General features: G+C 40.6%; 1 protein-coding gene across 1 annotated transcript in view; it reads right to left on the bottom strand.

Moving 5' to 3' along the window:
* The window catches only part of KIZ (kizuna centrosomal protein), a 158,958-nt gene that overhangs the window by 17,401 nt on the left and 124,291 nt on the right, over nt 1–17,266 (bottom strand). Inside the window, 1 exon segment of the mRNA XM_045833099.1 lies at nt 13,363–13,459. Within this exon segment, the coding sequence (XP_045689055.1) occupies nt 13,363–13,459 (97 nt within the window).

Here is a 17,266-nt window from a genome sequence, read left to right as displayed (position 1 = left end):
TTCTGTTTATTTATTTACTTTTTTGGCCTGTCTGATATAGGTATGAAACAGTATTGTCCAACAATATACTGGAATTAAAAACCAAAAAGGAAAAAGAAAATGTCAGGACTTCTATGGTCAAAGGTGTTTGCTGGTGCTTTGGTGGGAGGGTCCCTACATCTTCTCTGCTGTCTCTGAATGCTGGTTCTCAGAGGCAGCATTGTGTGTGCTGTGGGGTACTGCACACTGTGCTGTTGCTGGAGAATGAATGCTTGGCAGTGAGGCAGAAGACCGATATCCCCTTAAGAGTCATTGGAAAACACTAATGTGTAAAGCTTTAGCATTTGTAGGAAAACTGAAAGAGAAATACCTTAAGTTCAAGATGTTAAAAGGATCAGTTAGCAAGTTAAAATACTTATCTTTGTCAAGCCAGTGATACCAATATTTAATAGTTTAACAAAATATTTCAAAATAAACTCTTAGTTTCCTTAGTTAAACATATTAACAAGTGGTAAAGAAAAATGGGAGTATCCTGAAAAATTTATACTTAAATTCTTCAAGTCTCATACTATTAAAGAACAAAAATTCAACCAAGTAAATAAGATCTAATTGGCTTTATTGAACAATTCATGAATTGGGCAGCATTCCACCCAGGAAACACAGAGGAGCCCCAAGAAGCTTTACCATGTGGAAGATTTTTGTAGGCAGAAACTGGGTGGAACAAGAAAACCATTAGCAAAAGAAAAGAAAGGATTGTTTCAGGGCTTTAGTAGGAAGTGGGGGTTTTATCAGGCAGATTGTCTCAATTTCCTTTGGGGGTGGGGTGGGGAGGACCCTTGTGACAGATTGTCTCGTTGATACTAATCAGACAATTCAGACTGACTGATTAATATTACATTCTTGGAGAAGGTTGAAACTGAAATTAGGTCAGATATTAAGTCTGGGTTTGATGTAATGGGCTTTAGCACAAGTGACTCCGTTTTGGGCCTGTTTTCTCTTTAAAAACACTGAATGGTCAAAGGAGATATTAAACAAGAAACTGCTACTTGTGTATGGCTTGCTCTTTTGATTTTTCTTGTGTTTTTGCCAAAGTACTCGCTTGTATTTAGATTTACAAGAATATTGCATTAAAACAGGTTTCATCCTTTTAAATGGGAAGACTGCTGAGAAAAGACATAGACCCCAACATGCACCACTGTTACGAGTGCCAAGGGGGGAGCCAAGAGGCGATATACTATTACCTGAAAGGAAGCCCCCAGGTTTGTTATGTCCGCCGCCAGAGGAAAGACGTCTCTCAATGCCAGAGATTTGTGAAAAGGAAAGGGAATGTTTATTTAATGCTATACGGACTTAAAGTAGTGACCTAATGTCTTCATCAAAATCCCAAAGTCCCTTAAAACACCCACAAACACACACAGTCCTTCCTTCCCCCCTTTGCCCAGTCTGGGGTACCATTCTCAGGAAAAGAAGTAGAAGTCTGTGGCTTAGGCAGACCCCGGTTCTTCCTGGTAATCTGAGTTGGCTGGTAGGCCTCCCTCGGTTCCCGTCACCATAAGCTGTGTCACCAGGATCTCTGCTAAAGCTGGGTGGTGGTTCCCCCTTCTAAAGCTTCGGGGGTCCCCACTCTGGCAAAGCCACAAGGTTCTCTCTCCACTGCTGCAGCTGCGTGGTTCTCTCTGCACAATGGCTGTGGGAGTCTCCACTCAGCCAAAACTGCGTGGTTCTCTCCTCAATGGCTGTGATCCTCTCTGCACTGCCACAGCTGCATGGTTCTCTCTGTAATGGCTGAGAGGAGGGGGGTTGCCACTCTGCTAAAGCCGCATGGTGATTCTATCTCACATGGCTGCGGGAGTCCCCACTCTGCTAAAGACCCAGTGGTTCTCCCCCTGCGCAATGGCTGTGGTCCTCTCTCTGCACTGCCAGAGCCATGTGGTTCCCCTTCCAATGGCTGTCACCTCTGGGTTTAAATCCCTGTGCCAATCTTCCTCTGCAGCCCCATTTCCGACTCCTCCTACAATCAGTTACACCTGCCAGCACTCATATCCTTCCAGCTTTACTGGGCTGCCATTGTGAGTCTGGGCAGGCGTGGCCCCATGTCATGGAGACAATCTTCTTCAAGCTCCCATGGTGGCACTGTAACTAGGGGGACCTGCCTCCCAGTTATATCTTGGTGGGGAAGTTACTTCCATTTCCCTGGCTTAGAGCATGGCCACAGCTATTTAACATATCTATGCAACCAGTGAAAGGTTATAGATACGTTAAATGACCACATCAGAGGTTAGCTACAAGGCTGTTGCTATGCAGAACAGCTCTCAATGGCCCTGCTCTATTTGTCCCTTCCCCCAACCCACACCTGTGGGGGGCGGTGAGGACATCCTAATATTTCCTAGATACCTTGAGTTCTGGACCCCATTCCAAATCCCTATTTGGGGCCCCCCTCTTGGCTGCACCCCATTACACCACCACTGTTCTTCTCACAGCCAGGACCACAGTCCTCTTGATGCAGGAAACCCTATGAACTCATCTTCTCCTTCCCTTTGGCTCAAGCCTGGTTATACCACAGCTTAAAAATCTGCCTTTTGACATAGTTGCCACAATTTACACATCTATTTCTTCAGTAAAACAAGTTCCACTAAGATATCATCTTCCAGGCTCAGTATATGCTGATGTTCCTTTTAAACTTGGTGCCTGTTTATTTGCTCTCACCAACTAGTGGTCTGTGGCCATTTCTCCAAGAAGAGTAGAAGATGACCATCTGAAAGGGTCCAGTAGTAATTGACAGTCATGGAGACTGCCAGTAAGGTGGAGACCAACAACATGACACTAAAAAAATTCATCTTACATAAAGCGTGTGTGCACACACATTAAACACAACTGTGGGTTTTGTCTACTATTTACCCACGTCCCATTTCATAAAGACACTGGGCTAGGTGCTAGAGGGGAGAGGTAGATTATAAAATACTAGCAGGGTGCAAAGACAGGCTAATTTATCAGCTGTGGCCCCATAATAAGAGCCGCAGGGGAAGGGGGTGAGGGCACTGCGGCTGGAAGAACTGAGTACACAGGCTAGGTTATATGGTGGCTGCAGGATCCTCAAGGAAGCAAGGAGCCTCCGAGATCTGCTTTGAAAGATGGAAAGGATTTCACAGCCCAGGGCCAAGGAGCAGAATGCAGTGGGATGTGGCAGCCAGGATCCCTTGACATGACCAAGGGCAGGATCCCTTGACATGACCAAGGGCAAAGAGGCTGGCACAGGCCAAGTCCCCACAGCCTGGGATACTTGTCTGAGCCGCAGAAACATGTCCAATGCTCACTTACCAACTCTATTTGGCTGCCTCCAAAGTACCTCAGAGTGAACATGCCTGGCCATTACCAAACTCACGATCTTCCCAGGCTGGTCCCTTCCAGCCAAACCAGGCTCCATCTCCTGTCTAGTCAACAAAACTGGCATCTTTTACCTGGACCTTTTTTTTTAACCTTTGTAATAGCCCCTTGACTGGTGACACCATATCCATCTTTTCCACTCAGCAGTGTGAATTTTTTGAAACAGAAATCTGATCACCCCTCTTCCTTGCTAAAAATTCTTCAAGGCCTTCCTGTTGTTTTTAGTTGGAAAATTAAATCATGAACAGTACATTTAAGACTGATGCTCCAGACTTCACTGGGCCCTTTTGCTGGAGCCTTCCCCATCCTATATCCCCCAACACCACCCTGCAACCTAAGATCTCATCAAAGCTGCTATTTCACACCCATTTGTGTAGCTGACTGATGGGTGGTCCCTTCCCTCTAGACAGGAAGCTCTGTGATGGCAGCAACCACACCTGTTTCAGCTCAGCTGGATAAACTGGTCCTGTGCACTTAGTACGTGCTCAGTATGTGTGTGGAATGAATACACAAGCCTCACTAAACACAGGGCCCTGCTTAAAGGCACTCGATCATTATTTGGTGATACATTATTTCATTTGTATTATTTCTACTTATGTGAGTTCAATCATGTTTTCAAGTTTGTTACCAAAAACATTCTTTCTTACAAGAAACATGTTTCAGACCTAAATTAATGTAGTTCACCCAGTGGGAAAGGTGGAAGATGCTTTTAGGTATTTCCTACTCAATCTTCACACCTATGGGGTAATGATTTTTCCCTTTGGGAAACCATTTCTGCAAGTCAACATGACACTGCAAGTCAAGGCTTATTTTTATTGTATATAATTCTCAGGGGCAACATTCTTTTTGGGGTCACAACTAACATGTAAAGCTAAGACAAGTTCAAAGGGGACCATGTGAGAACTTTCCTTGTAGTGCTGTTTAGGGCCCACTTATTTAGCCACTATCATAAATGAGAGAAAAACAAAAACAAATTCACTTTTGAAAGCATAAGGAATGCAAGAGTTAAAATTATAGGTTTCAGGATATGGTTACCATACTCCATCAGATGTATTCGGAATCTCTCTAATCTTCCCTGAAAGCATGAAAGTAACATTTCTATCTTGTAAGGTGGAAGTTGGCAAAGGGTTGTTGTAAAGAGCCAGAGAGTAAATGGTTCAGTGGTATGGGCCATATTGTATCTGTCTACTCAACTGTGTGGTTGCAGCACAAAAATGGCTGCAGACAATATGTAAACAAATAGGCATGACTATGTTAAAATGAAACGTCATTAAGAAACCCTGAAATTGAGTTTCATATAACTGTCAGCTATCATATATCATTATTTTCCTTTGGACTTTTCCCAACCATATGAAAATGTAAAAACCACTAAACACTACACACAACCAGGCAGTGGCCAGGCCTTAGCCCCAGGGCTACAGTTTGCCCAGCCTGTGGTGAAACAAGGCCGATATGTGCTGCAAATCAGAGAGTCTGCTTTTCCTGCATCATCTCTTAAGGTTAACTCTTGGAATCTAAGATAGCACTCTTGGTATTTTTCCCCTAGAAGTTTACAATTAGACTGGAGGTCCTACTTAAAAAATAAATCATTTTCAGGTAAGATACCACAGACAAATGATTAAATTAAAATGGGACCATGTTCTACTGGTCTCATTATAATGGGAAAATTATTTCTGAAGAATTTCCCAGTAGGTTTGGTAATTTTTTCCCCCTAGCTGTACAGTGACACCACATGTGCAACCAGGGAGATTCTTAACTGTTAACATTTTGTTGCAACATTGACTTTATTACATATCTTCCCTCTGTCTATCCATCAAGCCATCTTACATTTTGATGCACATCAGTAATTATTTATAAATTCTCCTGCTATTGATAAACCAAATTAGGGCAGCTCTAATCAGAGTCACATTTGTTTTCATCCTTGCTAAACCTAAGGAGCTAAGGTCTGTCAGGATCTAAACAGAATAGTTTTATTCTAAGATAAGCACCTGGAACAGAGTGAATACTTATGACATGTAATCATGACACAGGGTACTAAAGAAAATAGTCAAAATTATGTGTTAACTGTTCATTTGATATAAACAAAAGGCTAATGTCACTAGATATAGTCAACATAAAAACAAAATTGGATGGCAAGTACATCTGCAAGTATTGTTTTACTTTGTGGAACCAATGGTAGAGACAAAAATGAAACATGGAAAATGAAACTATGGCATTCTAAGAAGCTTATTATTAAATTATAGCAGAGTCCTGGTCAGGTAGCTCAGTTGGTTGGAGCATCGTCTCATACACCAGAAGGTCACAGGTTTGATTCCCAGCCAGGATATGGGAGGCAGCCAATTGATGTTTTTCTCTCTCTTTCCATTCCTCTCTCTAAAATCAATAAACATATCCTCCAGTGAGCTCCAGAGAGGTTAAGGAATATGTCCCAAGACTGCCAGTGGTGGGGCAGAAGTAGATAAAAATTTTTTTCCCAGCACACAAAATTCACAGGTTGCAAACCTCTGCATCCACAGGGTCTTGTGAGAAGTGGTAACACAGCAGGGTAGGGGAAACCTGGGTAGATGAAACAACTGGTTCCTGTCCCAGTGTGTTACTTGTTATGGGAGTTCATTTCAGAAGCTAGGACAGTGTCAGCTGTGGGGCCAGAGATACTCTACTCTTAAAACCCAATGCTGCCTATTGCATGGTCCTGGGCAAGCTTCCTAACCTTCTAAGCATCCATTTTCTTACTTGTAAAATGAGGTAGTAATGCCTTTATTGAAGTGTTCTGATAAGCTCAGAGATAATCTTATCGAGAGTCTATATACAGCAAGTTTTGGGGAAAGCAGCACTGCCGCAATGTCCAGACATTTGGATAAAGAAAGGCATGTGCATGGTTTGGTTTTGTGGGTTCTAAGTAGAGGATATGAATATTCAGGCACAGGGGGCCAAGGGTAAGATTTAGAGACAGACTGGGTTGAAATAGGCCCAAGCTGTACGAAGTGTCCTCCTTGAGGAGCCTGATGGGTGGGAATCAGAATGAAAGAGCCAGGAAAACTGCCTCCACCAGGCTGTCCACAAGTAGTGGGCCGAATATCTAGTCTGTAATAGTTTATTCATTCATTCATTCACTCATTCACTTGTTCATTTGCTCACTCACTTTCTCAGATGATACTATGCATCAGCCTCTGTGTTGGGGATGCAGCAACCAAGAAGACACACTTGGGGCTGTTATGCTTCAGTGGAGGAAGACACCAAATAATAACTGTGACACAAGCCAAAATGGGAAGTTGTAGGGTGGGCTGAAAATTTATGGTAGTAGGAATCGGGGAAGAAACACTCCAGGCCCCCAACACATGTCAAGAGCCCACAAGTGCTCATCAAATTCAGGTAAGAACCTCAATAAAACACTCAATAAGTGTGCTCACCCAGGTCCTCCTTCCTGAAAACTGAATGCAGATTGCACAAACAGAAAGAATATAATCAAAATTGACTGCAAGAGTCTTTTTTGAAAATGTGTTTGCCTACACCTCTCCCTCCTCTGTAGACTCATGCAGATAACTTAATGAAGTATGTAATTCTGTATCTGGGGTATATGATGCCATACAGAGGTGAGGGTAATTGTGCAACCAACTTTTATAAAGCAATGATGATTGGTCCAGTTAAGATGGAAGCATAGGTGGACATGCTTCACATCCTTGTGCAACCATAAGAGGGATCAAAATTAACCTCAAAACACAAAACGCCTAGAAGTGCCAGAAAATAGAACTGTATGGAAGTTTGACAACCAAGGAATTAAAGAAGCCATATTCATCCAGATGGGTAGATAGGGTAGAGACGACGCCTGGGGTGGAGAGGAAACAGTATGGCAATGGCAAGGTGTTAGCAGTGGCTGGCAGAATGAGTGGTCCCACATTCACATGTGGTGGATAAGGATCAGGAAGGATGCCTTGGGAGCACGTGATCCCAGGCAAGACCATGTAGCCCAGGATTCCAGTACTGGAAGATAAAGTCTCATAACGTCTGGCTGTAAAAACCTGTGGGGGTTGTGGTGGCAGAAGAAACTACAGGTCTCTCAGGAGAGTCAGTTTAAAGAGCCTACATGGTCCTAGAATGTATACAAACCTACCCACTCCAGGAACCACCACAAGGATGGTAGATGGAAAGGCACCAGCTGCATACAGGAAACTGGTGAAGTGACTGGAAATGGGGTGAGTGCTAAGCAAGCCTCCAGCAGTTAGGCAGCAGCATTGTCTCCTTGCTGACCCCTCTCCCCCATACAGAGCCACAAAGTGGTGAAGTGGGTTGCTCCACCATGGTGAATACCTGTGTCCACCCCATACAGCTTAGTAGGTATGCTAAGAGAGGGAGTCAATGCAGCTTTACCCAATACACAGACACAAACACAGGGAGGCTGCCAAATTGAGCAGTCAAAGAAACATGGCCCAAATGAAAGAGCAGAACAAAACCCCAGAAAAATAACTGAACAAAATGGAGATAGCCACTCTATCAGATGCAGAGTTCAAAACACTGGTGATAAAGATGCTCAGATAACTCATTTGAGTACAGCAAAAGCATAAAGGAAGAAGTGAAGGCTACACTAAGTGAAATAAAGAAAAATCCACAGGGAACAAACAATGAAAGGAAGGAAGCCAAGGTGCACATCAACAATTTGGAACATAAAGAAGAAATAAACATTCAACCAGAACAGAATGAAGAAACAAGAATTAAAAAAAAAATGAGGAGAGAATAAGACTCTGGGACATCTCCAAAAATGCCAACATCCAAATCACAGGGATACTAGAAGGAGACGAGAAAGAGCAAGAACTTGAAAACTTACTTGAAAAAATAATGAAAGAAAACTTCCCTAATTTGGTGAAGGAAATAAACATACAGGTCCAGGAAGCACAGAAAATCCCAAATAAGTTGGACCCAAAGAGGACCACACCAAGACATATCATAATTAAAATGCCAAAGGTTAAATATAAAGAAAGAAGCTCAAAAGAAGCAAGAGAAAAGCAGAGACTTACCTACAAAGGAGTACCCATAAGACTATCAGCTGATATCTCAAAAGAAACTTTGCAGGCAAGAAGGGACTGGCAAGAAGTATTCTAAGTCATGAGAGGCAAGGACCTACAACAAAGATTACTCTATCCCACAAAGCTATCACTTAGAATTGAAGGGCAGATAAAATGCTTCCCAGATAAGGCAAAGCTAAAAGAGTTCATCAATACTAAGCCCTTATTATATGAAATGTTAAAGGGACTTCTGTAAGAAAAAGAAGATCAAAACTATTAAGATTAAAATGACAACTCAAAACTATCAACAACTGAATAAAAAAATGAAAAGAAAAACAAACTAAGCAAACAACTAGAACAGGAACAGAATCATAGATATGGAAATCATTTGGAGGGTTATCAGCTGGGTGGGAGGGGGGAAATGGGGGAAAAGGTACAGGAGTTAAGAAGCATAATTGGTAGGTACAAAACAGACAGGAGGATGTTAAGAATAGTTTAAGAAATATAGAAACCAAAGAACTTATATATGACCCATGGATATGAACTAAGGGGGAGGGATTGCTAGAGGGAAGGGGATACCAGGTAGATGGGGCAAAGGGGTAAAAATTGGGATAACTGTAATAGCATAATCAATAGAATATACTTAAAAAAAAAAAGAAATGATGTTTGAGTGAATGGTGGAGCTATATAGTACTGATTACTCACACAGGAAATCCAACGGTTATTGAGTACTGGTTAATGAGAAAAGCCACCCAAATCTCAGTGAGGAGCTCCCAGAAACAGATTGATAACAGAAATAGCCACAGCACCACAGCCTCTGCTCAGGGAACATTCAGAAGGTTAAAAGTTAAGCCTTGATAATCTAGTAGGCACCAGTCAGGTGGAAGGGTGTGGCAATAGCATTCCAGCAAAAGCACAGGAATAAAAGCCAGTACACACAACATAGCATGCTGTGTAAAGAAATGACATGTGGGCATCCAATGAGCACACAGACCTGGGGCAGCTGGCTGGGAGGGTGCTGCAGAGTGCAGGCCACTCAATGCTTGAGGGGGTGTAGGCAACAGGAACTCCTAACTGGCAGCAACAGAGGTAAAACAGGCTAGGGTGATGGACACTGGTTCTTGGCTTGTAGAGAGAAGGAATTTGGAAAACAGCAGATGTGGGGGATGTTTTAACGTTAATAACACACTGACTCTCAACTTCAAGGTCAATATCATTTCTTTGAAAGAAAAAGATATCCACTGCCCATTAACAAACTACCCAAGTTAATGCGATTTTGAGGTCATGCCTGTTGAATTTGGCAATGAGACTGAGTGTCCTGCCAAGAACATGGTCTATAGTGTTGGGGACAATGAGAAAAGGCTTCAGCAGGAAATGTTCTTCCTGTTCTAGAGTCTTTTTATAAGCCTGAAAATAACTAATTTATGAGAATTTGTGGTCTCTAGACTCAGAATTCTACAATTTTTATTGATTTTAACTGCTAGTTAAAAATATTAAAATGTCTCACATAGTATCTTTGGCTAGAATTTTCCTCAAAATAGACATGTTTCTGAAAAGTAGAAAGCTAAAAATAATCCAAAAAGAATAAATCCCAATAAGTGTGCCAACAAATATCTGTAAGTACTAATTTTAAGTTTTAGAGGCAGACCAAAGTCTGAGACAGTCTAATTCAACAAAGTCTGAGCGCCCCCTGATGGTTAACCAGGCGCCCTGCAACAGATGCCATTTTTTAGTTGCCTGGGGTCAACTTCTTAACTCCTTCCCTTCAGATAATCAAGAGATTATTCTTTTGTGCTCTGCGTACAAAAAGTAAAGTATACCAGTTTGTGATGAAAAATATGTGGATTATTTAGGAAGCTGCAGGTCTGCTAAGTCAGAGATGGAGAAGGGGGTCTTTTATATGAGAACCTAAAGCACATCAAGAAAACCTCATTTTTATTTTTTTGTGATCTTCACATCATCCCAGGGGGAAATGACCTGTGACGAAATAAAATACCACAGCCCCACCAAACATCAGCTGCAGCCCGGCGCCCTCCGCTGGCCACTCCCATGGTTGCAGGGCTGGCACAGAATGCCACCCAAGGAGGCCCTCCCAGGGTGCCTGCAATGGCTGGGTGAACTTGGCTATCTTTCCCCTAGGCAATTATGTGGTAAGCACACATACATTTTTTTTTGGTAAACCGTTTCTTTCTTCCTTTCTTTTGGTAAAACGTTATCTTGATCCAGCCAGTAAACTGAAGTTACACGATAGGTTGTTAAAATATACTCTCCATTGAATAAATGGATCTGGGAGAGTGAAAACCGCTTCCTGGGGAAGGTAAAGCAAGACTGTTTTCAGAGGAGAGGAAGCTCTGGCATGCACCCCTGAACAAAAGGGAACAAGTGGTCTTTACTCGGAGAACGGCTTCCTATTAGGACTCACTCCTTCGTATATTATGCTTTTCATCCCCACTCAACCACAAAATGATTTTGCTGAAGCAGATTCAATGGTAGAAAAAGATTTACCCTGAAAGAATCTTTAATAATAAACTGTTGCCAATCTGCCTGCTTGCCTGTGATTTACCAGTATAATACAATAAACATCGGATTCTATTACGGCTCATGCACTGAAGCCGCTGCTCTGAAAAACATATGAAAGCATCCGGACCCTACCACATCACAATGAAATGCGCATGTATAAATGTGCTAAGAGTATCTCTTTGCATCTTTTATAGCTTGTGTGTATTAAACTGTAACGCTTATTAAGAAAGCCATTGCTATGCAAAGCAGCACCCAATCCCTTTCTCTGGCTTTTCAACAGAGTACACTGTTTAGCCAATAGGATGGACCCTCTGGCCCTCATTCTGCATTCATTGCAGGCAACATTTGCACAATGTATCTCTCAAAGGCAGCTGAAAAGAAGGCCTTAATACTCATGTAAACAACTGCAAACCAATTACTTAATGAATCAGGCCCACACATAATGAGGTGCAGACAAAGAGCTATAAATGTAGTTTTGCACCCAAGCCGCTGCTTTAAAGTAAAATCCCTCAGCTGTAGTTTGGGCTTAACTAGCACATCATAATTATTGTTTCTGGGACATCAGAGGAAGCCATTTTTTTTTAAGGTCTAGCAGGGTCTTTTTTTTTTTTTTTTAAAGGTTGCTCATCAGCTCACTGACAAAGAGTGAAGAAGAATTTTTAAAAGTGCTACTGCAGCACTGCACTGTTATGTTTATTCTCAAGTACTGGTTTTGAGACCACTTGTAAAAGCAATAAAGCATGAGGAGTGACTGCAGTAAGTGGGATCTTTAAATGTAAGCCTCTAAATAATTTCATTGGATCCAGGCACAAACAGCAAAACTGGAGTTCTCAAAAGCCCAAGGTGGTATATTAACAACACCAAACCCAGCATAAAAACAAAACCAGATAAATCCAAACCCACTTACTGGGCACCCAGACCTTTTCCTCACTGGACTAGAATCAAGGAGTCTTGAAGACCTTTTTTTTTTTTAAAAGGGGTGATGTGATTAATTGTAATTTATTTAAGAAATTAATTTCATGCACAAACAACAATAATAACAAAAGGTCCCTGCCTCAAATGGAAGAAAAAAGTTTGATGTTATAATGAAATATAGATGTAAGACATAAAATGATCAGGCTGAGAAAAAATGCTCTAAGAATCCAACAGCTTTCTGAATATATTTAAAAATTATTTGAAGAATATATATAAAGAAAAGGTTATGAAGAATTGTTTTTTCAATGCCTTTAAAATATAATAAAAACATTTCTAACCATCTATAAAAACTAAATGTATGTATTATTATGCCAAATGGTAACATTAAGCCCTAAAAAATACCTGTAGAATTTATTGTCTTTTAAAATTTATTTTAGAGGACCTAGAACTTGCATTTATAGTATAATTATGGAAATATAATACCATAATACTCTTCCTGACCCATAATTTATCTTTCACTTTCTTCACAAACATGGATGAAAACCCAGGTGTTAAAGATAATCATTTCTGATAATTAAATAAATAATTCCCTAAAACTGAACTTATCAGGTTTCTAAAAGCAAGAATCCAATTTCAGAAAATCACTATTATTTTAAAATACCCCAGGTCCTAAAAATATTGTAATGTTTTTCAAAATATAAACAAAAAAGAATTTTAAAAATACTATATTTCTGGATCAAATCACTTAATCTTTTAGGATACTAAAAATGTAAAGTTCTTGTTTTAAAATTTCAATGGGATAAGCAGTTAATTCAAATGTAATGCAATCATTGGAAGGACTTTTTAATATGAGAAATGTTACTAGAAAAGGAAACTTGTCCTGCTTTGAATTATATTTATCCAAATCAGGTATTTGGTATTTCATCAGACGACTGCTGCTTTTCCCATCTATAAATTCTTCCTAAGTGACTCAATGTCACGGCATCATTAGTATTGAATGTTGATGACAAATCCAGCTTACAACTCACTTATCATTGCTTGAAAAATGTACAAGTGCTACAGTTTAACAAATGTGAAAAAATAAATTTTGTTCCTTATGGAAAATAAACAAGAAAGCATCTAACCCAAATACTTAGTAAAAAAAAAAAAGGAGTACAAAACCAAATATCCAGCAATTTTTGGCATGTATGTCAGCTGTCTCAGAAAGAAAAAATGGGCCACTTTATTTCCTTTAAGGTTTGATGTTTTTTCTTTGCCCTTTTCCATTGTGTGGCCTCTAAGCAGCCCTACTGCGAGCAGCTGTAGACACTAATTTGTGGTTCACTGAGGTGTCAATTGAGTCTTAAACCAAGGAAACAACAGCTGCAAAACATACTTGGCTTTGGTGCAAATATTTGCAAATGTAAACTAAAGTTTCAACTGTTAGTTTAAATAAACAAAACCCCCAAACCATAACATTCTATCAAGTCACACAACAAAATAATATGTAGCTAAAGTTTGATTCATTGTGCAGTGACATTTCTCTTCTTGTTGCCACTATTCAGAAAGGCTTTCATGACTTTACCTTGACAAAGGACTTCCTTCGCTAGATGAAAAACTAGCTTCTGAAATAATTTTGTTAGTTGTCTTTATCTTCAATGTACCGCTACCAATGTTCAAACCTGTGACAAGTGTAAACAGGAGACACAACATTAGCCTCCATGCAGCAATGATTGCAATGAAGAAAGGACCTCACAATAACTTTGATAAAACAAATAACAAGAGGAAGATGCTGTTCAAGCCACAGAAAGCAAGGAGCTTGAGGCAAGGAATAACATGTTGGTATGTATGTATGTATGTATGTATGTATGTATTCATTCATTCTTCATCTGGGGATATGTCTATTGATTTTAGAAGAAGAGGAAGAGAGAGAGAGAGAGAGAGAGAGAGAGAGAGAGAGAGAGAGAGAGAGAGAGAGAGAGAGAGAATGTCTATTGGTTGCCTCCTATATGCACTCCAAACCGGGATTGAACCCCCAACCTAGGTATGTGCCCTGCCTGGGAATCAAACCTGCAATTTTTTGGTGTGTGGGATAATACTTCAATTAACTGAGCCATCTGGCCAGGGCTCAAAGAACACCATTTTAAATGGCCAAGATGCACATGTAAGCACATGGGCCTTAATACAGCATCAAACTAAGATAATGGGTGCTAGGAACCAGGTCTCAAAAATAACTGACACTACTAGATGATGGTTGCCCACACTGAAATTGTGTGCAGAGTGAGGGGTCCCCAAAGTCCCCGCAGCCCTTGGTTGGGGGAAGGTAAAGTGGATGATATGGCTTAAGATACTTTTCATAACAATGGCAAGTGGATATAGCCATGTCATTCCTGAAGGGAAGAATGCTACCACCTGGGTAAAAGGTCTAAGTGACTTTCAGAACATGTGGTGCTGAATATGATGTCATGTAGGAAGCTCTCAGTCAGCATTTTAAAATAGGGGCTGGTCTGCCATGAAGGAGAGAGAGTAGAGGGGAGTCACAATATAGTGGCCATGAAGTTTGAAAGGATGTAGAAGGGCCCCCACAGGTCTGATGTGTAAGGAGGTGCTACGTGGTTTTGGATTAAGAGCTGGAGTAAGAAAGAAGAGACCCACTGGGAAACCTGGCTGGAGAACATGGCAGCACAGCTGAGGAGCTGGAAATTGTGGTACCTGCCTAATCAAGTACAGGTTAGTGGGAGAAGCCTGGGATGCTGAACTGTGGCTGGGAATGCTGAGCCATGGACTTCTGCTTTTTTGAAAGATGGTACCTCTGACTGGCATATTCTGAAACTGGCCTGGGTTGGCAAAGGGGGGCAGGACTATGTGTTTTTGGGTGTTATGAAGGGAGTGGGATTTAATATCACAAATCTGCCATCATTCTGAATCTGTATAACCTTTAAATAAACAATCCCTTTCCTTTTTCACCAGACTTTTGTATTGGGAGTCACACTTCTTGGTGGTAGGCAATCAAACCCCACAGCTGTTCCAGAACAGCATAGGCAGGGTTCTGTAACACCACCACTCATCTTTAAGTCTCTCTGCCAAATCCTCTTTTTCCATCTTGCAGAGGAGATTGAATCTCCACTGAAAAACTTCAAGGGCACTCCTTAACCAGCCTGAAAATGTTGATTGGGAAGATGCCCAATGTACCTCTTTCCCTGGAGTTGGGGGAACTCCATGGTGTCCCCAGCTTGCAGGAAAATTCCTGACCTGTGCATCCTGAGAATCTTCAGCCTTGGACATGTCTGTTATAAATCTGATTCTTAACTGGCAGCTACCCAAGATCACAGATAGACAGTGCATGGGTATCTCAGCAAAAGTCATTTGCTGAGTTTCTAACCTGTAATCTGCTTGTCTGCATATATAACCTCTGTAGTAGAGTGATTCTCTTGATAACTCGGCCTGAACAGGGTCAGCATTTGCTTCATAGGACCAGGCAATTTCAGATACGAAAAAAAAAAAAGGCACAAGGCTTAAGTGGCTTTTTTTAGAGATAGGTCCAGAGACAAAGACCTAAGACATCTGATGTAGAAAATAGCTGAAATATACACTTCTTCTTCAATAGTTAGATTTGGGGGTGGCTCCTGAGTTTAGAGTGCACATTCCCACCACTACCTGGAATAGTGCTATGAATTCTAACACTGGTACTTGGCTTCCATATCCCTCTGCCCTCCCAGCCTACTTCCTGTTTCTTTTTGGAGCTCAGAGAAGTCCTTAGTATCAGAGTGAGAATGAGAATGAAAAAGTAATGCATGATCAAATGTAAAATAAATACTAAAGGTAGTATCTAACTATGACAGCCAACAGTATTAGAAGCACTTATAAGATGCTGATGATGGAAAATTTAGAATCTTGCAAACCACGTACTGTAATTTTGAGCATGGACTGAGCAAACTGAATCTAGGGGTATTTTACTATAAAACCTATAAAGTATCACTTCACTTATGATAAATTAACAAAAATATGTTAATTATTAATATTAATAGTACTATAACTTTAATACACATCCAATGGATTACAACTTATATCAAATGTACTCATCCTTTGAACATGTCCAGTTAACTATCCAAAAATACACTTACCAAAAACATATTTGTGGAGTCACCTTCCAAACTATGTATGTCTGCTAACCAGCTATAATGCTTGGAAAGAGACATTACTCTCTTGGGGCCTCACTTGTAAAATGAAGGGTTTGGATACATACTCTCTAAGATCCCTTTGGGTTCTAATTCTGTGACTCAAATGTAAAGAAGGTGATGAAAAGCAAACATTTAAGGGCTCACAAGTGCTGTATCTCTCCAAAGTGATGAAGACTTCCATTAGGGGCAGAGGCACTGTTTTATACCTCAACAAACTACAACATCTCATGTTTGTGGTGTTCAAATAACCACCATCTTTAACACAGCCAGCCCTCCCTGGAGGCCTTTTACTAACAGGCACAGTACTTGGTATTTAACCTGCAGTGGCTCACTGAATTCTCAAAACCACCAAAATAAATAAATTTTTCAGCAACTAATCCTATCACTAATATTATCTAGGAAGTAGCTCTTCAAAGACAAGCCTGATGCACCATAAGTATGTCCCTCAAAAAAATGTTTGTCTGGTAAATATAACTTTGAGGCAACTGGGAAATCTGAGTATGGACAGGGCATTATGTGCTATTAAGAAATCATTGTTCATTCTCATAGGTGAAATTATGGCATGGTGTTTTATGTAAAAGTACTGTTGATGTTTATACCTCTCTGTATTAATTCATTTGCTTTCACAAATGGAACTGAGGTGATATACTAAGAAAAGGGTGTAATAAAATGAAAACCACTGAAAATAATAAAAGCACAATAAAATATAAAAAACAGAAAATTACACTTAAACTTTCTAGATTAAAGAAAATTCATGAAAGCCTAAAACTAGTTTTTACCACCCCAAACCCCAAAATTCTGGTGAGGGAGGATAGCTTAAGATGATGGTCTTCATTGATGAATAAGAAATTGGAAGATATGCCCTGGCAGGTGTGGTTCAATTGGTTGGGTGTCATCCCAAAAACTGAAAGGCTGCCGATTCAATTCCTGGCCAGGGCACATGCCTGGGTTGTAGGCTGTGTGCTCCGTATCCCACTGTGGCACTTGTGGAAGGCAACCAATCGATGTTTCTCTCTCTCTCTCTCTCTCTCTGTACCTTCCCCTCTCTCTAAAATTTAAAAAAAATTGAAAAAGAAATTGGTAGATATGGTAAGAAAAGTACTTTGAGGTATCTTCTGTGGTATTTAGTGACAAGTTACTATCATGATACGCACAGGTAGAATCTGAACCTTGAGGGGCCAGTACATACGTAGGAGGGAAGACTTTTCCAAACTCACGTTCATTAATGACTGAAAAAATACTGGTTCATTCTGACCAAGTGACAATGTTACAAAGCAAACTCTAGAAACCTTCAAGGAATGACCACCC

The sequence above is a fragment of the Phyllostomus hastatus genome, unplaced genomic scaffold (genome assembly GCF_019186645.2).
Source record: "Phyllostomus hastatus isolate PE091 unplaced genomic scaffold, TTU_PhHast_1.1 phas_contig_17, whole genome shotgun sequence".
In the NCBI taxonomy this organism is placed as follows: Eukaryota; Metazoa; Chordata; class Mammalia; order Chiroptera; family Phyllostomidae; genus Phyllostomus; species Phyllostomus hastatus.
The sequence above is the reverse complement of the archived record's forward strand: the minus strand, read 5'-3'. Positions and strand labels throughout refer to the sequence as shown.